The sequence below is a fragment of the Glycine max genome, chromosome 18 (genome assembly GCF_000004515.6).
Source record: "Glycine max cultivar Williams 82 chromosome 18, Glycine_max_v4.0, whole genome shotgun sequence".
NCBI lineage: Eukaryota > Viridiplantae > Streptophyta > Magnoliopsida > Fabales > Fabaceae > Glycine > Glycine max.
In genome coordinates this window covers 4,972,089-4,997,629 of record NC_038254.2, presented here as the reverse complement: position 1 = coordinate 4,997,629, position 25,541 = coordinate 4,972,089, and the positions used below count along the sequence as shown (strand labels likewise).

The 25,541-nt window shown below is 36.1% G+C and overlaps 1 protein-coding gene across 2 annotated transcripts; it reads right to left on the bottom strand.

Annotated features, from left to right (window-relative positions):
- Window positions 1–1,449: 1,449 nt before the first annotated feature.
- Window positions 1,450–23,678, bottom strand: LOC100800201 (N-terminal acetyltransferase B complex auxiliary subunit NAA25). Of its 2 annotated transcripts, XM_003551157.5 has the most exons (19): window positions 23,419–23,678; window positions 23,173–23,329; window positions 21,634–21,752; window positions 21,456–21,545; window positions 20,238–20,331; window positions 19,135–19,253; window positions 17,565–17,635; window positions 13,996–14,137; window positions 13,702–13,877; window positions 13,055–13,260; window positions 12,635–12,765; window positions 11,685–11,761; window positions 10,351–10,425; window positions 10,003–10,195; window positions 4,125–4,244; window positions 3,904–4,042; window positions 3,346–3,386; window positions 2,971–3,222; window positions 1,450–2,528 (listed from the first exon to the last, which is right to left on the bottom strand). In XM_003551157.5, exons 1-19 carry the CDS (start codon window positions 23,563–23,565, stop codon window positions 1,824–1,826), a joined length of 3,054 nt encoding a protein of 1,017 aa, XP_003551205.1. In that variant the 5' UTR covers window positions 23,566–23,678; the 3' UTR covers window positions 1,450–1,823. The 2 variants fall into 2 exon arrangements, with proteins under 2 accessions (XP_003551205.1, XP_040868007.1); XM_041012073.1 differs by lacking the exons at window positions 23,173–23,329; window positions 23,419–23,678 and having other exon boundaries at window positions 21,456–21,541; window positions 21,634–21,736.
- Window positions 23,679–25,541: the final 1,863 nt, after the last annotated feature.

The following is a 25,541-nucleotide window of genomic DNA, read 5'->3' as shown; positions in this document are numbered from 1 at the left end:
ATATGAATAGGGTAAATAGTCACTTTTCTCTTTGAATGTATAATTCGTTTACAAATTAGTCATTGAAAGATGAAAATACACAATTTAGTCCCCGAAAGTGTAAAATGTGCGAAAAATATATTCGGCCATTAATTTTCGTTCGTCACCGTTAATAAAATAATCAAAATTCGAAGAAGCCAAATATAAGATATATTTATTTTTTATTTATAGTAGATTGTGACTAATTATTATAATTTAAAAAAAATTATAATGATTGAAACACTATTACAATGTTTATTTTGATAAATTGATACAATGTTTATTTTGAATAATTTCTATTGTGACAGATAAATTATGGTTGATAATCAATATTATTGTTATTATTATGTTTGTTTTAAATTATGTTTGCCAATATATTTTTTAAGTGATTATTGTAATGTTATGTTTGTAAGGATAAAAATGACAAAAATTTACCTTTAAATGAAACGAAATTTCGAGTCAAACAAATTAGTCCAATAGAGACATATCGATATTTAGGTCCAATATATACCGACATTTTGGTCCAATGAAACTTACTGACATTTAAGTCCAAAAAAAATTACTGACATTTTTTTCCAATAAAAATTACTAACATTTACATCTAAAAATGGTATCTTACTGACATTTTCATCCAATATAGTCAGCATGATCACGTTGACAATTATTTTAGTGACAACTTTATCCTTCTATGTCATATAGGTTATATTTTATTAACGATGACGGACGAAAATTAACAGTCAAATATATTTGTTACATTTTTTACACTTTCCGGGACTAAATTTCGTATTTTCATCTTTCAAGGATACATTTATCAGCGAATTACATATCCAGGGGCAAAAATATTTATTTACCCTTTAACTAACAATAGAAATTTAAACAAATTGTTTAAATATCAAAAAAACAAATGACAAATTTTTTTTTTATCAAAATCAAATATAAAATTCAAATATATATTAAAGATAAAACATATTTAACTCTTTTCACAAATATATATCACATATTCAAATATATATTAAAGATAAAAACATATTTATCAAAATCAAACACAAAATTAGGGACAAAAGTGTTTGAATATTAAATAAGAATAAATAAATGAAACTACCAAAGAAAAAAAACAAATTGTGTCAAGCTTTGTTCTCTATGTTAAAATAAAAATTTATAGACTCACGATTTAGACTTGCAATAAGTTTTAGCATTAATTGAAAAATATTAAAATCGACTAAATTTAAAACAGTAGAATTTAACCGGAATAAAATGATATAAGAAAAGGTGAAGCACTTATATGAGATTAAGAAAAGTCACCATCCTCATTTAAAGGGTGTAGATTAAAAGAACTCTTCACTCTTAAGAATGAAAATTCAAAATACGCAATAGTTGCTAATCAAATATGTGGTGTTAATTGGAACAATGATGGATGATCTGATCAGAATATTTTAAAAATTTACTTTCATTAAAAAAATTCAAACCAATAATACACTGCCAAAATTTCTGCTCAGACAAACAGCTACATTTCTGAAAAAAATCCGGCTAACAGCTCAAAAGGGGGGAAAATATTTAATGTACACTCTGCAGAAAATTTTACAGGAAAATGACCAACAAAAACTAGAGCCAACAATAACCTAGCAACAAACTGTGATGACTGTTCCGACAAGGTATTGTTGAAGATGAAAATAACAGCAGAAACAGAAGCACATTTTCTCAACCCCTGGCATTGAATATATATATATATATATATCTGTTGAAATTGAAGACCCGTTTGTCAAGCTGAAATAAAACTTCAGCACCAGTAAATGATGGAGAATTCTTCACAGTTGAGCTATCTGCTGTTTCATAGAATTAAATAACTTCAATTTTGACTCACAGATGGCAGAAAATTCTGTCAGTACTTTTAGCTTCCCAGTCATCATTTTCCTGAAAACGTCAGCAGGACTCCAAGACTTTAGAGATTGGGAGATGCGATCACCAAGTTCTGCATCATTCATAGAGGAAATGAATGTTTCTAAAATGTGAAAGACCTCCCCCGGTCCATCATTATGCCCGTCTTTCCGAAGAAGTAAAAGAATATTCTCCAAATGCTCATCTTCAGGTCTTTTGTTCCATTCAGTTATCCATGTCAAAACATCCTCTAATACGTGAGATAAATGCACGACAGAATCTGTGATTGCTTTAGTCAGATTCATGCTAGACTGATAAGCTAATCCACTTTTCTTTTTCTTTTTACCAGATGGAAAACAGGATCTCAGACAAGATTGGATTACAAGTCCATGCCACGCCAAAGGTTCTGTAACTAACTGCATCAGAAGTTCCATGCCACTCCAAGGAGAGCAGAGCTGAGGCTCTTGGAACCTAACCTTCTCTAAGATATACTTCTCCAGCATAGAATCTAAGATATTCCAAATTCGAGGCCTACATCCATTTCCGTCTGGCTGCACAAGTTCATGGGAGCTCAAGCTCCATGCATTTAAAAATACAGTGAAATTCAACCAGTCAATCAAGTTGGAGTCAGAAACCTGCAACATTTTTAGAAGAGATGGATTAAATTGCAAGTAGCACCCCTATATGATAAGATATTTTCATTACAAAAAAAATAATTGAACAGTGCCTAAAAGTAGTTGGAAAAGAGTTATCAGGTGCAATTGTTTAAAAGAAAATGCCCTCATACTGCAAACCCTATAATAATCTGCACATTCATTTCTACTACAGCTCATTTTTCTATACCGTCACATCTAGTTTACAGGCATCATTGTCTGTATTATTAATATAAAGAATGTCTTTCCATTTTGCTTCTTAATTCTGAAATATCTTAGCTCATGGCAGTTATGTCAATTTAGCTCTCGATAGGAAAAATAATTATGTAGACGTAGCATCTGGATTCATGTTGGTATAACATCTCTGTTTAACAGATCTCCACAAAATATTTGAACAGTAGCATAAAAAATTGAGCAATCATACCACACAAGATCTTTCACCATTGGAGAAACCCATGACCACTTCTATTGCTTCAGTGAGAGAAAAGCCCAACAATTGTGCATAGCACTCCAGCAACAATTTCAGCTCTGAAATGATGTCTGGGGTAACAGAACCATTGACCTCAACATGCTCCTTGATTGATGCTGAAGCACTTTGAATCGAAAGATATATCATCCGTGGAAGTAGGGATTTCTTTTCAATGACTCTCTTTAAACTTGTTTCCCTATCTTTGGTCTACATTGATTAACAAACCATGCAATAAAAGGGGAAAAAGAAAAAGGCCCATATAGATAGTTTAGATTTTACTGAAACAAGGTATAAATCAGCCACAAATCATCCAGGACGGAATTGACCTACCAATATTTCTCTAGGATAATAAGAAATCCCTTCAAATGGCCCTGAAACAGACGGCAACCATCCATTAAGCTTAATATAGCAATCATCAATCACAGATACATTAGAAAATAACACCAGATTATAATCTGATGTCCAAACCATGACATTAGTCAGTTACACGCAAAAAATACCATTGAGTCCTACCAGCTATAAGGATGCCACGCCCTATCATTTTCCAATTTATTTAGATTTTTAAAAGCTCATACATAAATTCATCCATCCAAACAGACCAACCCCATTCCCATCCAGTCTGTCCAATCACTCTAAATTGAATATCTTGAGGAAACCAAGTTAAGAAACAACTTAAGGTATCAGGTTAAATGATTTGTAATTGTAAACAACGTACAAGGAAGTATTCCGTAAGCTTTAATTAGCTTTTCTTATAAGAGGTCAATTTTGATATTCATTCTAACTTAGACGCATACTTTGAGGATTCATATTGTTTATATATTGATGCTAAAAGTCGCAAGAATACAGCACACATTGTTTCTAAGCTAGAAATATGATTGAAAAACTAACCTAAAAGGTAATTTTTCTCTGAAGTTGGTGTCCACCAGGGCCGTGACTGCAAGTCTTCATTGAAGGTCAAAGACTTTGACCCTACCTCCTTAGACAGCTCAAGGAACTGAATACCACATTTCAAGCTTTGAAGGACACCCTGACAAAATATGAACTTGTTAAACCTACACCATCAAATTAAGAGGTCATAAAATATACTATAGTATCAAGACACGAATCACCTCCTCTTCTTCAATGTTATCTGCATTCTGCTTTAGTTGTAAAATGGATGTTTCAACTCGAGCCACTAAATACTGACTAGAGTGCTGCAACCTATCTTTGAACTGGACAAATTCAATTACCTGGAATATAACATTGGATCAATTCAATCAACTCCATGGACGCGGTTCTTTCAACATTACGTCAGAACCGACATGAATAGAATATTATCATGCAATGTGTACTTCTTTATTTTGCACATACATGAGCATAACCATGTCAATCAAACTATGCACCACATGGACAGATGCACTACTTATGTTTTGAGTATGTCATTCAATTAAGAAAACAACAAAACAGGGTCAAATCTTGACTTCATTTCTAACAAGGTTGCGCAGAGATTAAAAAATTTAAGAAAAAAGTTCCTTTAATGTTTTTGACTAAATTAACCATGTTCCCCTCAGAATTTAGAATTCTAACAGAATTGCCTCCATCAGTATTATCAATGGCAGACAGCAGATTATGGCGGCGAGTCAAAAATTTGCATATACATATGGCAGATGGCATGGCAGCAGATGGCAGAAGCATGGTGGACAAGATAGAAAAAATGTGTCTGTGTATGTATAAATACTAAAAAAACAGCAGAAATAAATAAATAAAAATTAAAATAACAGAAGTAAAAGGAACAAAATTAAAAGAACAAGAACAAACAGAATTGAAAAACAGGAATTTCAAAGAAAGAAACTATTACAGTATACAGAAACTGTCTTGTACCACACATGCTGGTTTATTTATAATCATAAGGATGCTACAATTAAGAATATAATATGGAACAGGATCCCTAAATATTAGCTATTTAACATTCCCCGTCTAGCTGGAGCATATATGTCATATGAACCAAGCTTGTTACAAATATAATCAACACGAGATCCCTTGAGAGATTTAGTGAATAGGTCCGCGATCATTGGAGCGGACAAAATCGGTGGTGACTTTTCCTGAGAGCACTTTCTCTCTCACAAAGTGACAATCGATCTCTATGTGCTTAGTCCGTTCATGGAATACCAGATTAGATGCAATGTAAAGAGCAGCTTGATTGTCACAAATAAACTTAGTGTCCTAAGTGTCTCCAAATTGTAACTGTTGGAGAAGTTGCCTAAGCCCAATAATCTCACATGTAACTACTGCCATAGCACGGTATTCAGCTTCGGCACTGGATCTGGCTACTACATTTTGTTTTTTGCTTCTCCATGAGATCAAATTTCCTCCAATAAAAACACAATAACCAATAATGGACCTTCTGTCTGACAATGAGCCTAACGATCTTGGCATTGCCTTTGTCTTCATATAGTAGTCCGCAACCTAGTGCATTCTTGATGTATTGAAGAATGTGCATGACAGCATCCCAATGGCTATCACAAGGGGCATTCAGAAATTGGCTTGCCACACTGACTGCAAATGTGATGTCTGATCTTGTGACAGTGAGGTAATTAAGTCTACCCACAAGTTGTCGATATCTTCCCAAGTCTTCCAATGGTTCCTCTGATACGGAAGAAGCTTGAAATTGGGATCCATAGGAGTGTCACTTGGGCGACAATCAAGCATGTCGGTCTCTGTAAGTATATCCAAAGCATTCTTCCGCTAGGAAATAGCAACGCCAAAAAAGGATTGAGCAACCTCAATGCCTAAGAAATATTTGAGCGGTCCCAAGTCTTGGTCTGAAATTGGCTGTGTACATGGGATTTGAGCCGGCGGGATATCGTCAAAGTCATCACCAATAATGATGATGTTGTCAACATAGACAACAAGAGAAATGCACATGCCAAATGGAGAATGGAGTGAAAACACAAAATGATCAGCCTCGGCGAGTCATACCAAATTGAAGTAAGGAAAAACTAAAACAGCCAAACCAGGCACGAGGAGACTGCTTCACGCCGTAGAGAGAGCATCGAAGGCAACAGACAAGGTGAGATCCACCAAAAGCAGTAAAACCAGGGGGCAGATCCATGTAAACCTCTTGTTGTAACTCACCATGCAAGAAGGCATTTTTAATATCTAGTTGGTGAAGCGGGCAATGGCGAATGACAACCATGGCAAGAAACAAATGAACAAAGGTGATCTTTGCCGCAGGGGAAAAGGTGTCCCCATAGTCGACGTCAAAGATCTAAGTATAGCCTTTAGATACCAAGTGAGCTTTGAACTGGCCAATATTGCCATCCGGTCCAACTTTCACTTTATAAACCCAGCGACAACCAACAATAGTCTTCTCAGGAGGCAAGGGAACCAGCTCCTAAGAGTCACGGGCTTGTAAAGCAGCCATTTCATCTAACATCGCATGTTGCCAATGGGGATCAGACATGGCTTCACCTATAGACTTGGGAATAGACACAAAATCCAAAGAAGAGATAAAAGAGAAATAGGAAGGATATAATCGGTCACGATGAAGAGTTAGGATTGCGAGAGTACCGAATACCTTTGCGTAGCGCAATGGGAAGCTCATGTACAGGAGACATTGGTGGAGGGACATTTGGAGTAGGACATGATTTTGCAAGATCAGTAGGTGGAATTGCCAAAGGAAGCTGCAACCATTGCTGATAGATAATAAGTGGTGGTGGAGCAACGACAATAGCCGGGTTTGGAACAACACATGGAGTAGGGACAACAATCGGAGCTGGATTTGAAAAAATAGATGGAGCATGTAGAGAAGCAATGTTGTCAACAGATGCAGAGAAGAAGGGAGTAGACTCAAAGAAGGCGACGTCAATAGAAACCAGATACCATTTAACTGTAGGGCAAAAACAATGATATCCTTTCTAAAGGTGAGAGTAACCAAGAAAAAGACATTTCAGAGTTTATCTTTACCTAGGGTAAGGTCATGAACAAATCAGGTGGAACCAAAGACATAGAGGGGAACAGGGTAGAGATCCTGTTGAGGGTACAAAATGGAGTATGGAATCTTGTTGTAGAGGACAGATGATGGCATGCGATTAATCAGATAACATGTTGTAAGTGCATCACCGTAGAAGCAAAGTAAAACATTATAATAGAGAAGAGTACAAGTTGTTTCAACTAGGTGACAATTTTTCCGTTCAATAACACCATTTTGTTGTGGTGTGTGGGCACATGATGTTTGATGTGCAATTCTTTGTGATGTAAGAAAAGACTGAAATTGGGAAGACATGTATTCATGAGCATTATCAGTCTACAAAAATTTGATAGATGTCCCAAATTGATTATGAATTTCATGTGAGAAATTTTAAAAGACAGAGAAAACATCGGATTGATTTTTCAGTAAGAAAACCCAAGTACAACAAGAAAAATCATCAATAAAAGTGACAATAGAAAAATTCTAAAGGAGAACATACTCAACTAAGACCCCAAATATCAGAATCAACTAAAGTAAAAGGTGATGCGGCAATTTTATTAACACGAGGACTATAAGAGTAACAAACATGTTTTCCTAACTGACAAGATTTACACTGTAATGACTTAAGAGTACAGAGACTAGGAACCAAAAGACACAATTTGTCCAAACTGGGATGACCAAGACATTGGTGAGCTAGACCTGGGGAGGCAGTGGAGACGCAGGCAATCGACAGTGAAAGTTGATATGATCCTCAAGACTCATGTCCTATTCCAATCGTCCGTCCAGTACGTCAATCTTGAACAAGAATAGAATTGTTAACAAAAAGGTCAGAGAAATTTAGTGAGCAAGTGAGCTTGCTAATAGAAATTAAATTGAAAGGACAACCAGGAACAAACAGAATCTAAAGAAAGGTTAGGGAGTGAATGAGTCTGACCAATGCCACAAACTTTAATTTGAGAACCATTTGTGAGGGTAATAGAAGACAATGAATCTGAAAAAGATAATTGAGTGAAAAGGGATTGGTTACCAGTCATATGATCAGAGGCATCAGAATCAAGTATCCAAGTGCCATGAGCAGAGGATTGGGAGACAAAGGCTATAGGATTACCAGACTGAACCACAATAGTAACAGGCAAGGTAGGTTGCTTGGCTGGTCGATATCGAAGAAAATTTGTATAATCAGAGGTGAAAATAGTCACATCAGCAGGTGGGGAAGGTGCAGCCCGGGGGTTGTAGTTGGCATGTCCCATTCAATTTTTCCAAGGGATCAGCGGCACATTGTTAAATAAAGTGGGATCGTTGGAGCTGCCGTGGTGGGCCATGAAACGCAGGGAAACAAGGCCAAACAGAACCTAACAGTGGCCAAACAATAGCCAAATGGGGCCAAATAGGTTCGACGGAGAAGGAGCACGGTGAGGAGTTTGCTGGTCGGCAGCATTGGGTTCGCCAGAGGGAGGTCAGCGCTAGGTTCGCTGGCCTTTGGTTTTTACCGGAAAATGAGTGTCACACCACTATTTGGCTATTGGTGTGAAGGAGCAGTAACTGGAGGGGTTGTTGGAGTGCAGGTGGTGCCAGAAAATTGTGGGTGGGGGGGTCACCGAAAGGAGGTGAGGTTGACCAAAATGTCGCCGGCAAGTGGGTCTCATCGGAAAGATGGTCACATGCCAAAAAGGGGCAGCACGTGGAGGCATGTCAGAGGTCGGACAGAAAGGGACACCAGAGGGTGGCGGTTCCAGTGTCGGGGTTGAGCTAGAGAAAAAGTGGCATGGTGGCGACCAAAAAGGCTGCGCAGTGGGGAGGAGCACTGAGCGCTCGCAGAAAGAGGCACCCACTGCGAGAAGCAAAGAAAGAGGGAGGATCGAACCCTAGGATACCTCTGATACCATATTACAGTATACAGAAATGGTGTCTTGTACCACACACATGCTGGTTTATTTATAATCATAAGGATGCTACAATTAAGCATATAATATGGAAAAGGATCCCTAAATATTAGCAATTTAACAGAAACAATACTCTTTTTCTGTACAAGTACTAGAAAAAACAGTATAGAACAAAGCAGTACAAGTATTAAGAAATAGAATTGAAAATACATTTAAAAAATACTGCTCAAATAATCTAAAGAAAAAAGAAATTAAAAGCATGAATTCAAAAATACATTTAAAAAAAATAAGCAATACAAGTACTGGATAAACCAGAATAGACTAAGCAATAAAATTAAAAAAAAAAAAAAAGCAAATAAGGAAAGAAAAATAGTTAATAAAATAATTGAGATAGTTACCAAAGCTGGAACAATAGAGAAGAAAAAAAAAAAGAAATGATAGATGCATAACAGAATTAAAAATATTATTTAATAAAAAAGAATACAGCAGAGAGAAAAAGTTTTATCGGAGGAGGTTGCAAGAGAAGATTGCCAGTGGACGGAAGCTGTCAGAATGGAAGTTGCTGATGGATGGTGGTCATCGGAGTTGGAGTTTGAGGTCACCAGTGGACGGTTACTCGTTTGGAGGCAGCTTCATGAGGGAGACTGGGAGAGGAAGAGAACCTGTGTGCGTATCTGATTCAATTTTAGGGTTTAAAACCCTTGTGTTGAACCAGTTTTGGGTCAGGCCACATGGCCCAAGTCTCTTTCTCCTTTTTATTCTTAAAATAAATCTGCAATAGGCACTGCGGCAGCCACACATTTGGCGGCCGCCATTTGAAATCTGCCACACCACCAACATATCATGGCAGTCTGACACTTCCACCATTTAACAAAACTTGCCTCCAGCCTTGCATCAATTATGCACAGACTTCAAATCAAATCAAATGTTACAGAGGATTCAACCATTTTGTGCTTGATATTATTTTTATATTCTTTTTTGGGAGGGAGGGGGGGCATTACTGTAACTAAGAATACATTATCTAACAATGTTATGCATGAAGAATTCTTTACAAGAAAATAGGCTTGCAATTCCAACTTTATGCCTTCATATGCTCCAAGTAAATTTACTCAAAAGGAAAGTCTCTAGAAACTATAAAAAATGCAGTATACATACTTTTGAGTAATTTCTATGTCGATATGCAAGAAATGTCAAATCCGCAGATTCTCTGAAGTGATCATCCATAAACTTCAGGTAATCCTTTAGAAGATTGTTTAACTCAGTCCAAAGTGGAGATACCAACATCTGAGGCAATATGTGGTGCAAAATACTTTCCATCAAAATATTCTTGACTTCCAGGGACTTATACCTGAAGAGAAGGAAAATATGCTTTACATAGGATAAAGGCAAGATATAGTCAAAGGAGCTGAAATACATATACCTAAACCAATCCGCATGACAGCAAGTCACATTATGGTGATATTTTATGAAATAATGTAAAATTAATGAATTGAACTACCGTACCATTCATGTGCCACTGATAGAGCACCACAGTGGCTATACAAATGCAGCAGCAAGATCTTGTATTGTGACACATATCTGCTTCAAGACAAGAGGGATGCGTAAGTTATTTTAAAGAAGAAAAAGTTCCTGTTTCAAAAGCACCATAAGCATTTAGCTCTCGAGATCAACTGGTTGAAGCAAACCATTTAATGCTTCAAAGCCGGTAGTACAAGCACAATATAGAATCAACATCCAAAGTAATCATAATAAGGGCCTGTTTGGCCTAGCCTCTTTTCACTTAAAAGCTAAAGCTCAAAATACGTTTAAAAGTAAAGTAGAAGTTGTTTGGCAATTTTTTTTTTTATTTTTTGGCTAAAAAGAGATCACGCATGAGAGGAGAGCAGAGCAGAGAGCCAGGGGAGAGAGAAAAGAAGCCAACTTTTATTCAAAAACTCCTTCCCCAACTTTTTTAGAAAGCTATTTTTGCTTCTTTTCTTTTAAAAAAACTAAGTTGCTTCATTTTTTTAAGAGTTTTTCATAGTATTTAGCCTAGTTTGTCCTTTTAAAGATAAGAGAAGCCCCAAGAAAAACTGGGCAAACACTACTTAAGAACACACCTACCCATCCTTGTGTCAAGAATAGACTTCATTAGCATTGTCATCTCAACCAAATAACTAAATTTAATAATCTATTTAAGATTTAGGAAATATATAACTAGTTCATATATTTAGTTGACATTAGCGCAAAGTATGAAATGAAAATGGAATAAACTGTGCAATAACATAACAAATACAAATCTGTGTTATTTATCACGCTATGGTCATGTGAACATGGCCAAGAAACCGAGAAAGTCAACAATCCACTGTATGCCTGTACCATTGGAAATGGCAACATCCATAGGTTCACAAGTCAATAGCTAGCATGTATCTATAGCTAACCATTGCGATGGTAATCTCAATCCTTCTAATACAAGAAATAATATAAATGGGAAAGAACTAATTCAGAAAAAAAGTAATCTAAATTTTAAAAAAAAAAAACTGTAATACTAATTTGAGAATTGAGACAAATCCTAGAAATGCCATAAAGTTGTAAATGATAAAGCTGAGCCCATCACAAGTTTTTTACACTGTTACCTTATGATATAGTTGCTATTCTAACTTTCCTAAATGTAATAGTTCACAAATGCAAAATATAATCTATTAAGGTATCGTGCATTGTGCAATATAATAACATATGAAGGCACAAAAAAGAGCTGGCCAGATATAGCCCAAGAAAACAACTCCAATAAGATGTTTCCTTAATACATTTTTTGTGTGCAAGATTTCAAGATATAAGGCAAAACAATTATCCCTGACCTTTGTATTGCCAAGCCGAACTCCAAAACCATAATTGCCTCTACCAAATAGCCAACATTCTGGGTACGCCAGAATAACTATACAAATAATATCAAAAGAGACGAACAGTGATCAGAGCATTGTATAAATATTTGAAATGTTAAAAATTAATTGTCGTATATTTCTAAAACACGACAATGAGTAGCAATGTTACAGATATAGCAAATTAGAATCATACACAATTCTGAAGAAAGAATGAAGAATTAAAATATAGAAATAACAAGAATTCTTGTTTGGTTTTAAAATTGAGAAACAAACAAATTCAGTTTTAAATTCCCTTATCACACTTGGCAACATTATTTTTTTGGGAAAAAAAAACTACCAAGAGAATAAAAGACTCATGTTTTAAATTCAAATAAAACACACTTACAAAACAAGAAGCATTCAATAAATACATTTTCCAGGGAACAACATCAACAGAATACAATAAGGAAAACTCTTAGAAGTTAAAACCAAGTTCAATGTTTAAATTGAGCATATCAGCCTGGATCACTCCCTACTAAAGCCATGATTGGGTTTTAACTAGAAGAAATGTCAATAAAGAAAAATAGTGAGTTACAAGAGCGGAGGATAAATATAAATTTAAAAGGAAAACAAAGGAAAAAGAAGGCATGGACAAAATTGACAAATCAACTTTCTGCCAAAAGAATTCAACACATCAAATAAGATAAAGCTGGTCAAAATTTCTGCATATTCTACCATTGACAACCTTAACACCTAACCATCATATCTCTTTGTATGTCTCCTCCCACTCCAGCACTCCCTGCCCCCACCCAAAAAAACTAGGAAAATATGTAGATTCATGTGTCAACAGAAAAATAAAAACGATAACAAGAAAAGAATCCCTTTAAAAAAAAAATTTACCAATGTGCAATACAAAAAAGAAATACATAAAGCTTAATACAACATACCTGGACCAAAATATTACATATCATTGAAAGCAGCTCCTCACCATGCATGCTCTCTTGTGGATCCATATCTTTTGAAAGCGGAAGGTTTTTGCAATACATTTCAAACATTTGAACACAAGAGACTTCAAGATCTGAGACAAGTTTAGAAGAGTTTGTATTCATTACATTAACACTCAGTATGGAAGCAAAAGCTATGACCTACAAGCCAAGCCACGAGCTCAAATCTGGATAAGTTTGTTTCCACCCTTAAGAGGGAAAAAAATATCGAAATAAAATAATTGGGAAGGGGCAGACATGGTTTAATTCATAAGGTAAGAGCTGAGACATGGTTTATATCTCTCTACCAGGGCAGAGCATTGGAAAATTGAGAAAATTCTTAAAAAAAACTAATGCATACTCATGCAACAATATGACACCCACCACTTGCAGAAGACTTGGACATGTCCCCTAGCAATAATTGTTTAATTTTGAAAAAGCTTATAGACAGCCCAAGTGTCTTGGTTAGTGGAGCTGATAAAGAGTCTCTGGTTTTCATCAACTTCTCCAAGAGTTCTGCCTTCTTATCAGTAGTGAGGACTTCAACAAACATCTCAACATCGGAAGTAAAGCAGGCCAAGTGACCAAACCTATCAAAATTAAGCAGAGTTCTTACTCAAACAATGGTAAAGTTGCACTTTCATGAGCATGCTTTAAAAATAAAAGGGACCAATTTGCTAAGGTATAACTAGTACAGCTAGCTAACCTAAAGTTGAAAATCATGTTAAAACCTATTAGAAAGTAAAAAAGTGGCACAGAATTGAAACATATCTTCGAATAGAATAAAGTAATACAGACAAAAACTAAAAATAATGTTTTCACACTTCACAACTATTAAACAAAGTAGGCCCTGGAATAAATAGATCTGAGAACCCATAAACCTAGATTTTAAACTCTATTGGATTTTTTCCCATTAGCATTAGCCAATATGAAATGTCATTCCAGCCATCTCACAAAGCACTTGAAATGCATGATTTTTTAGAAGAAAAATAAGAAAGCATAGGAACGATAAATTCTGTGCCATAAGATACCTGCAAAAGTATTGCACAACACCATCCATTAAATTGTCATCATTTCCCTTCCCACGTAAATGCTTTCTTCTTTCAATTTCTATAGTTGCCAGGTATGGACACCTTATCAAGTTATTGATGGTATCTGCTTGTAACTTCTGCACACAAGCTGATGCAATTGATATTTGACCGTCAAACTGCATTCATATAGTAGTTTGTAATTATACAAGAATCAAGTTCTGCGCAAATAATAAATGGTCCCTCCATGCATAAATTACTGTCATAAACAAAGGCCACCATAGACTAAACATTCACCTGTTCATCTGTCAAGTGTGAGACTTGGTCATTGACAAACTTTGGGGGATGAACTGGATCATTAACAGTCTCATCACACCAAATGCTCTCATCTTCTAGCAAACAACCTAGGTAATGAAGGAAACTCTCCCAGTCATCTGGACTGCCAAATGATGAAACAACGTCAATGGTAGAAAAAATAGTAATCAAGTGTGCTTCACAGACAATGACAATAAGAGGTCATATCATGGACAGCATTCAAGCTTTGGGACTTCTATAGCCTAGGTACCATAGGCATCAAGCAATTCTATTAGAGTAGACGAGTAGAATTACTCCCTATTCTGTTGTAATTATAGTTAATTATGTTAGTTGACCTCAACCAACCTTAGGTTAGTCGTCAGTTACTACTGTTAGTTGTAATAACTGTTTAGCTCTAGTATAAATACTAGAGATGTAACTGATTTCAGTTGAGTTGGTTAATATTAAAACTCCATTTCTGAATTCTGAGATTTTTCCCTCTTTTCATTTCTGAAATTCTTTTATGGCATCATAGAGCTCTTGTTTCCATCCTGAGTTTCAATGGCTTCCGCAAACAAGTGAGGGGTGATAAGAGGAGTGCTGCTGTTGGATACAAGCAATAGGTAGTGAAGATGATTAGTCAGCAACAGCAGCTGGAACAGTGGGCAAAATAGTAAGAGGAATGGTATTAGGTTGAGACTTAGTTACAGTAGTAGGTTTGGAAGGGAAAATAGTGGGGTAGTGATACTTTGACTCATTAAATAAAACATGTTTGGAGATTTAAATTCTCCCATCAGAAGCTAAACATTTCTAGCCCTTATGTGAGTAGGAGTAGCCCAAAAAGACACACTCCTGTGACCTGTATTGAAGCTCATGACAGTTGTAGTATTTGTATACTCTAAGGCAGCTTCTAGGGTGTACATCTTAATCTATGTGGATGATATCATAATCACGGGAAATGATTCTAAACTGATTCAAACACTGGTGTCTCGGCTAAACAGTGAATTTTCCTTAAAAGATCTTGGAGATTTTGATTACTTTCTAGGGCTTGAAGTCTCTCATCGTACGGATGGGTCTCTTACTCTCACACAATCCAAGTATCTTAGGAATTTACTAGCAAAGACAACGATGGATGAGGTTAATCCTATTGCTTCTCCTTTTTTTTTTTTAATCAGCAAAAATAGTATTGTATTATATATGTAACAGTACAAGTTGTACTGAATGATTACACAGGGGCCAGTTTAGGTAGGACTATGGTGTCCTAGTACATAGTTTACAACATGAATTAAGAAACCATAGTACCGGCGATATGCTAATCTCACTGTTACCCCCACTAATAATATTGTCCCCCCCTCATCCCATGAAAACCTCCTTCATATTGCTGGACCAGTGATAAAAAGGCATGTCAAAACCTTTAACCAGATTTTTTAGCCAGGTCCAGCAGAGAAATATGGCATCCTCCAACAGCTTACTGTCATTAAACCTTTCCTCTTCAAAAACAATCTTATTCCTATGTTGCCAGATACTCCATGTCAAGGACATCCACCAACATTTCCAATTTTGAAAGCTATTGCCATTTCCATTCCCAACCACATGCTGGAGGAAGTGCATACGCAGATTCTCTGGAAATGGTTCTAAGGTATTTGTCCACGATAATGATTCCCACCAAAGCAGCATGATTTTGCTGCAACTAAAAAAGAGATGTGATGCATCGTCCCTGCTCGACGGGTGGGTCTTGCAGTCAAGCTCCCTTCTGCCTTTGCACTCGAGGGCCAATCTTCGTCTGGCCCGAGGAAACCTTTGCACGCCTCCGTTACCTTTTGGGAGGCCTACACCCCATAGAAACTGTCTACCTGAGATTGTCCCTCGGCCCGTAGGTCCTGGCACAAGGTTAGAATTCTAGCTCTTCCAGAGTGGTATCTCATTGATGGCTCTGACCCCCCCAGAAGGAGGCCTTCTTTGCCCTCCACCTAAGCCTCTTCTTTATTTTTGCAAAATGGGCATGTGGGATCATGTATATCCACATTCCTCCTGCACAAATTGATTTTAGTTGGTAATCTATCCCTGATTAGTCTCCATGCAAAGAAAGCAACTTTACTAAGGACCTTGACCTTCCACAGCTCTGTAAAAGCACCATCCTGATTTTCATTAATTTGATTTGACATGAGCAACCTGTACCCGTTCGTGGCTGTGTATATATACCCAAAGCATCCTCCTTCCAAACCCACTCATCTTGTCGTTCTGGATGAATGCTGGTACCTTGAGGTCTTCTAGAAACCTCACAACCATATCCAACTTGTCAAAAAGTTTGCGTCTCCATTTGAAATCTCACTCCCAACCTTCATCGAAAAAGCTGCCCATTTGCTGAATGACCTGATTTTGCTGCTTCGAAATAGAGAAAAATGTAGGGTATTTCTGCTTAAGTGATACTCCATCCTCCTTCCATCCATCCTCCCAGAATTTGACCTTTGCTCCGCACCCCACTTTCCATTGTATACCTTTAGCTAAACATCTGTCATCCTCACCAGCGAAAACTATGTTGTTTATATCCTTCCACCAAGCTAATACTCGACTGCCTCTACATTCCCCCTTCAAGTTACACCAATCACCATATTTTGAATTTAGTATTTTAGCCCACAATTCTCTTTGGTTGTGGAAAAGGCTCTATTTCCACTTTGCGAGAAGAGCATAATTAAACTTCCTAAAATCCCTAATTCCAATTCCTCCTTTCTGCTTTGGTAGACATACTGACTCCCATTTCACCCATGCTATCTGCTTATGCTCTACCCCTCCACCCCACAGAAACCGCCTCTGCAACCACACCAATTTATCCAGAATGCTTTTTGGAACCCTGAAAAAGGAAAAGAAATATATAGGAATAGAGTTTAGGACAACCTTTATTAGTGTTAGCCTTCCCCCAAAAAATAGTAGTTTTTGTTTCCAATTCGCCAATTTCCTCTCACATTTGTTGACAATAGGATCCCACAGCTCAGAACCCCTTGGGTTTGCCCCAATCGGAATACCCAGGTATAAAAAAGGTATGTCTAGTAGCTCGCAGTTTAAGTAGCTGGCAGCAGACACCTTCCAACTCTCCGACATCCTAATTACCCCAAATCTACTCTTTGAGAAGTTAATTTTGAGGCCTGAGGCTAATTCAAAACTTCTCCGACATCCTATAATTAGTTATGTTAGTTGTGTTAGTTGACCTCACAGTTACTGCTGTTAGTTGTAATAACTGTTTAGCTCTAGTATAAATACTAGAGTTACTGATTTCAGTTGAGTTGGTTAATATCAAAACACCATTTCTGAATTCTTAGATTTTTCTCTTTTCATTTCTGAAATTCTTTTAAATTCAGACCCTGCCTTCCTACCATTCCATAAGTTTACAAGTAAAGACCTGGCTGAAGATAAACATTAACCTGTATAAAAGCACAGAATCACCAAAAAGAAAAGGTAGAATATCTATAATCATAAAAAGCTTAATTCCAAAATTCAATTTTTAGCACATTTTCACACATCTAAGATTTTTGAATTTTTTGTCCGAACAAGAAGTTGGCATATCCCAGGCATACCATGACTCTAGAATTTTGTGAAAGATATCAGCAGCAGCAGTGTAGTCACCTGCCCGAGCCAGAAGTCTCCCCTGTCAACTTAAAGTCAAAGTATAAAGGTTGATAAGAAAAGTCAAATAAGAAAAATACAAATAATGCTCCAAATTACAGTTATTTTTTTTATATTTAATAAAAGAATAACAATATTGGAATTAGAAGGAAAGAAGAGGATAAGATAGAAGTAGGACAATACAGAAAAACAAAAGTTTTCCAATTCCTCTGCAGGTCAAACAGGGAAAAACCTTGAAAGAAATTATGTGAAGAGCACCACATGAAACCACGAAAGGAAGTCTAGCTCAAAGCAAGTTAAATCTTCCTTTTGCTTGATTTAATTAATTTATCTTTTAATACAGTCAAAAGGGTATGATAGACTAATTCTTATGATGTGTTTTCCAGTAGAGCATACTCCTATATCTTATGTCCATTGGAAGTTCAAAGCTTCCTCTATGGTCAAATATTCCATTGGACAATACTACTTTATAGTATTAATTCTCATAACATTTTGCAGTTTTGTACATTTAGCAAAGCTGTGACCCCTGATATATGTGCAATGTAAGACCCCTGATATGTGTGCAATGTAAGAGCTGCACATTTTTTTCTACATTCCTTGAAAAAGATGCACTTTCAATAGTGCACCATAGGGTGCATTTGATACACACCAAGGCATAGCACAAGGAGAATAGTACAAAAAAAATTTGTAAGTTACAGAACAACTTTTTATCCTGTGCATTGTTTGGTGGAGAATGGACAGTACAAACAAAATAATATAAAATTTACTATAATACCCTTTTTAATGTTAATTATCTAAATGCAATTATTAATAATATTATTATACATCATAAATATAATATATAAATATATTATAAACATACATAATATATATATATATATATATATATATACTATATATAACATGTGATTACGTCTGTGCACGCTTCAAGAAAGTAACTGTCAAGGAGAGTGGTTAGATTTTGGGAGGAGAGTGGCACTATGCAATTCATGAGGAAATATAATATGGATAAATTTGACTTTTCAACTGTATTTTTATGGAGAAAAAGTTGTTCTGTGGTTTAGCAAGTAACAAGTTTTTATCATTTTGCCTTGTCCTATACCACTTGTTTTGTGCTGTCCCACAACAATTTTTACAAACATGTAACAAATTTTTGTGTTGTGTTGTCCCTTATTTTTAGAGAATGAAACAGACCCATAAATTGAATCTAAAAATACACTTCTATACAAATTTTAATTTCTAAAAAGACATTTGAAAAAGAGTTTTCTTTGAAGGATCAATTTTCAAACATTAAATCATTATAATACTTTATGGAATGGAACCTTTTCCATTAATCTTAGAAGTTGAAACATACAAATTTAGATTATTACTTGATCATGACTTTCACCACATCAACCAATGAGCAACATCCATGTACCAATATCCCCTTAATTTACTGGATGGCCATTTCTACTCCAAACAACTAACACGAAATTCAAAAGTTAAACCATAACATAACAGGAAGAAAACTATTGAGACAACCTGCATCCGTAGCTTATCAACTTCAATCTGCAACAGTGATCCCAATTTCCCAGAGAGAATTTCCAAAGCATCCCCAAACTTAGCTTGTCGTTCCAATATAGAAATGTAGATCATAAGAGCTGCAACCAATTTTGAAAACTTAAAACATACACATGGTATGCTTAATGACATGAGAAAATCTAATGGTTGATCGTAATAGATAAGAAAGAATAATTGGGTAGGAGATTCCTCTTCAACTTTGGATTTCGGTCATTTTCACCTTTCTTCCTAACAAATTCTTCTAACCACAATTAAGTGCTCAGTTCAAGATTCCACTATTTCTTGTTATTTTCAGTTTTTTGTTACTTAAATGATACAGAATCCTTTGAGTTTGAGTCCATCTTGGGTCTTCTTCAGTTTGTTATTTTATCATCTGGTCCAGACAAAAGGATTTGGTCTATTGGGCCTTCTAGGGTGTCATAGTGAAAATCATTCTTCCAATTTCTAAATCATTCTTGGAATACAGTTTTGCTCCATCTTGATAAACCTATTTGGAAGTCAAGAGCTCCCTCTAAGGACAAGTCCTTTATTTGAAAGGCTTAATAGAATTACTACCATACCAATGACTTGTTGCAAGTCCCCAGGTCACACAAGGCTGTTTCAACTCAAGATTTGTAAGGTGTGTTACTAGCTCAGAATGACACTAATAGCTGTAGACTGTAGTTGTTTCTTACAGTATTCTTTGTTTAGCACTTTCGGAAAAGCTAAACATTTCTGGCAATGTGTAGGATATGCTTATTTGGTTGGAGCGCAATTCTGATATCTTTAAGGAAAGCTCTCTAGGAGAGCAACTTATTTGAGATAGGATAAGGTGTTCGGCTTCTACTCGATGTAAAGCTGATAGTTTTGTTATAGAGGTTTCCCTCGTAGATATGTGTACAGACTGGGTAGCTTTGCTTCATTGATGTTTTATATCTCTTTTGTTTGTATTTTCATTCTTTATTCTTTATTTCTTTAAAAGGATCTCTTTTCTCAAGTCTCTGTGTTATCTTCTCCTTTTATTTAGATGAATTTATTTATTTTATCACAATTATTAATAGCAGATAAGAAAGAAATAAAATCACCTTCCGGCTCATGTAAGCTATGTGAAGCAACATGTTTCTTAAGTAAGCCTTCAGCTAAAAATAAAAGTTTGTCTTCTCCACTGCCGCAAAGTACCTATCAAGAGCTCAGTTCCCATAAAATAAGTCAATAAAATATGTTTTATAGACGGAATAGGTATCAAGCCCAACACCATGAATAATTTAATATATCTGAAAGAAAAACAGAAACAATGTCACATTAATGAACTATCGTTGAAAACTCCACTTCACAAGGAATCTAGATGCACAGCATGGCATGTTTTAAAATCAAGGTACAAAGAAGTAGTACTATGACATTTAGAAGTTTGGCTCAAAGGATTATAATTATCCAACAAACATCGATATCAACTACAAGCTCCCAACTCAAGGCCATCTAACTGTCACATATTAAATCTAATGGATAACATTGACGGTTATAGCTTCAAAGACCTTTAGTCAGATATTCTTTGCTATCCAGGCAATGCAATATGTTCAGAACTGTCTCAACATTAACCTAATAGCAACTGTGTGGGTTCTATGCCAAACACATTAAGCCTGACATATATATACGTGTACAGTTTCATTATGAATGTGACCAAAACTTGAACCTGAAACCAGATCAGACTGTTGAGCTACTGCAATCATCAGCAGCTTTGATCTTGGGTCTGCTGACCGACAGGCCTTCAAATCAATCCAAGCTGCATGTAAAATATCTTCTAAAAACTAGATTATTTTCTTGCATAGGTGTTATGTAAATATGTCTGGCGCAAATTAAAAATTTTATGCACTACTTCGTAATTTTTTCCCCTAGAGTTTGCATGTTCTTTGCACAATTATGTACAGGGAACTGATCAAGAAAGAAATCAAAGAATACTATCCTTTTTATTTTTTAAGCAGTTTCAATGACGACTATGATGAAAAGGAGAAAAAAATTAAGAATCAAAACAATGTTCATTCTAAAATGAACCAGATAAATGAAAAACACTAAAACATAGACCAGCACAAACTGTAAAGAAACAAACTTACTACTAATGTAATAGCAGTCTAGCAGTGATCACAACATTCTAAATATACTTTACTTTCTTATCTATCCATCATATCATGGCATTTCACTTTCGGAATCACATTTATTCCCTTTCAAACTGACTGAGTGTTGAAATAAACACTTCTAATACACACTGCACAAGATAATGAAGGGAAAACACAAGAAATGAGGAGAACCTGTAATTGGATGCTACAAACTGCCCAAAGAAGAAACCTTTCTTTTTCTTCTCCAACCTGTTGATAATGCTTGTACATTTTGATAGCTGTCTGCCAATTAGACAATAGCAAAATGTGAAGTTGTTAAAGTAAATAAAATTATAAAATAGCATAAGCATACATTCACACAAACACAAACCTGTTGTTGCTTCACAAATGAGTACTCTCGAACATAGCAATTAAACAGCCCCATCATTAGTTCCAAGTTACTTGGGAATTTACTACAGGCATGTTCATAACACCCAGTAGCCAAATCCACTGCTCAAATACACAAACTCTAGTCAACAACCAATACACACCATGCAAAACACACATAACCAATGCATCAAAAGACAGTAAAACAGCCATGTTTATTTGTTAGGCTTAAATATGTCTTTAGTCCCTGTAATTGATCCCCTTTTCATTTTTTCTTTTTAAATAATCTCTGTAATATTTAACTTTTTAGCGCTAGTCCCTGTCATTACTTAGTTGCCATTAACAATTGTTTCAGTCACTTTATACCATTTTTAATTTAGTCCAGCTAAGTATATCACATTTTTATTTAGCCCCACTAATATACCTTGTATTTTTTATTTTAGTCCCTAACATTTTAGGCATCTCAGCGTTTAACACAGCCAAGTTACGGAACGGACTAACAACGAAAAATTTGAATATTGCAGGGATTATATTAAGAAATTTTTTTAAAAGAAATAAAATCATAAAGTGGGCAAATTACTAGCACTAAAATCATATTTAAGCCTATTTGTTACTCCCTCTGGACCAAAACTATTAATGTTTTTAGCTTCTTTTTTTTTTGTTTCAAAACAGATGTTCTACAGATTCCATGTCTCGTTATTAATTATTTTCTTCCACATATATCCCCATTTAACATGACCAAGATAATTGCGATCTATTCTACAACTACTCCCATTATGGATATTTAATGAGGATATTTTAGATTAGGCTTAAATATGTTTTTGGTCCCTGTAATTTAGCGTTTTTTCATTTTTGGTCCCTGTAAGTTCAGTTTTCTAATTTTAGTCCATGTAAGTTTACGTTTTTTCAATTTTGGCTCCTGTAAGATATTTCGCTCATTTTTAGTCTCTTTAAGTTTGTGTTTTTCAATTTTGATCCCTATAAAGCAAACTTACAGGGACTAAATATGAAAAAATTAGAATCTTAAAGGAACTAAAATTGAAAAAACACAAACTTATAGGGACTAAAAATGAACAAAAAATTTGCAGAGACCAAAATTGAAAAAATGCCAACTTACAGGGACTAAAAATGTAAAAGCTAGATTAAATATATAGTTTATGAAGAGTATTACATATCTTTTAAGCTGTGTGCATTAACCTTAAGAAAAATGCTAGCAACACTCTCTTTCCAACACTCTCTCGGTCTAAAATTGGCTAAAATTTGTTGGAAATCACAGCGTCCACCAAAATTAGTGATTTTCAATAAATTTAAACCAATCACAAAGAGAGTGTTAGAGAGAGTGTCGCTCGCATTCTTCTAACCTTAAACATTAATAGTTTTGGTTCGAAGGGAGTATGAAAACATCAAACTAGTTACTTGAACTAACAAAACTATATCTTGAAGCTCTCGCCAGTTCAGTCTCTAATTTCAATTCTAAAACATTGCATACAATAACATCACACATGGCAACAAAAAGCCAAATAAATAAGCAAAAGAGACTAACAGTGATCCAAACGCTGAAACACAATCTGCAGCGTGCTGAGAGTGAGATCATCCATCAACAGAGAATCATTGGCGTAGAGAAGCTCCTTCGCATTGAGCGCAACAGATAACGCTTCGTCAGGCTTCCCCATTCGTTCCAGCACGAGTGCTTTCAGAGCCTAATTGGAAATTCAGCATTCAGCAAGACAAAAAACAAGGCGAATTCGATATCAACCAATGCAGTGAGTGTGCGAATTAGGGTTCTTACGAGAGCGTAGGGGGAATTAGGGTGCTTGGCGAGGAGCGTGGAGACGTGCTTGAGAGCGTTCTTGAACTGGCGGGAATCAATGGCGTCCCATATTGGGCGGACCTTGCGCTCGGGAATGCCGCCGGCTAAGCCGAACTTGGACGCCATTGGAATGAATCGAAGGTTCTAGCGAGCGAAGAGTGAAGAGGAACAGAAACAGAGACAGAAGAAGAAGAAGAGTGAGTGTGTCCCGAAGAGGAACAGAAAAACCTAACCTAGAAACTCAAACTGAATAAAACAGCAAGGGAGTTGCTAGTGCACCCAGCGTTATTGCTGGTGCACCCAGCAACTTTAAGAAATTCCCAAAATATCCCTGCTGCTCTTTCTCTCCATCTGTCTCGTCGGTGAACAGTACCACCGTAAACAGTGCCACCTGTGTTTAAAAATGGCACAATGCTGCCATTTACGCATTCTCTCGTTCCGTTGTGTCTCCGGTGCACAGTGCTTTCCCCGTTTTGTTCGTTTCGGTGAAGGTGAAGGTGAAGGTGGAGGTACCGACGGTGTTCGGTGTTGCAGTGGTCATCAACGGCAGCATACGAGGTACGCAGTGTTAGGTGCGTTCTGGTGTACTGCATTTCACGCGGATCAAGTTGACCCGCTTGTACAATTAATTGCTACGGATCAAGTATGAACATACGGATCAAGTTGATCCGCTTGTACAATTCATTGCCCCGGATCAAGTATGAACATACGGATCAAGTTGATCCACATACTTCCTACAGATCAAGTTGATCCGAGGAGAACATATCGATCAACTTGATCCGTACTTAATTTACGAATCAAGTTGATCCGTAAGTTCATCCGAAAGTGTTCCACGGATCAGCTTGATCCGTGAGGATCAACTTACGGATCAACTTGATCTGTAGCAGACTCTTTTTATTTTAAAGTTTTATTTTTTTATTTATTACTTTGTTTGTATTGTCATTTTTTATTTGAATTGTTTATACGTGTAGAATGAAATAGGGTTTTGGCTTTTTGGTAATTATGAGTTATTATGTATGATTTTGTATGTTATGTGTTGTATGTTTGTGTTAAAATTTTTGATTTATTGTTAAGATGGACGAAGATTAGTGGATGTATGAAGGTATAATGCCTGAAGAAGTGGATATGGATGATGAAAATGAAGAAGAATGTGGTGTGAATGAACCACATGTTGATTGTTAGGATGCATTCAATACTTCTCAGGTAATAATGTTCATGATTTTGAGTAATTTAATAAAATAAATATGTTGTAGGAAACTAAAATTATCGGGATTGGTTTGTAGGTATTTGACAGCCGACAGGATGTTTTGCGATGGGCTCGATTTGTTGCTTATGAAAATGGATTTGTGACGGTGATTGTAAGGTCTGACACAAATACAGGTAGTAGAGGAAGGACTTTGTTTGTGTTAATTGGCTGTGAAAGGAGTGGCGAATATAGGTATAGGAAGAAAGAATTTGTTAGAAGAGACACTGGGACTAGGAAATGTGGGTGTCCCTTCAAGCTTCGTGGCAATCCTATGGTTGGAGGACAAGGGTGGATGGTCAAGTTGATTTGTGGGATTCATAATTATGAATTGGCCAAGTCATTAGTTGGACATCTATATGTCGGGCGATTAAGTAAAGCTGAAAAGATACTTATTACTGATATGACGAAGTCAATGGTCAAACCAAGAAACATTCTATTGACTCTGAAGGAGCACAATGCGAATAGTTGTACGACCATCAAACAAATATACAATGCAAGAAGTGCATATCGTTCTTCCATAAGAGGAAGTGATACTGAAATGTAACATCTAATGAAGCTTTTTGAACGAGATCAGTATATTCATTGACACAGATTAAAGGATGAAGACGTGGTTCGTGATATCTTTTGGTATCACCCTGATGCAGTGAAGTTAGCCAACGCATGTAATTTGGTGTTTTTTATAGACAGTACCTACAAAACAAATAGGTACAAACTCCTATTGCTCGATTTTGTTGGGGTGACACCAACTGGGATGACATTCTCTGCCGATTTTGCATATCTAGAGGGTGAACGTCTTAATAATGTGGTTTGGGCTTTAGAACGCTTCTGAGGTATATTTTTAAGACGTGATGTCCTC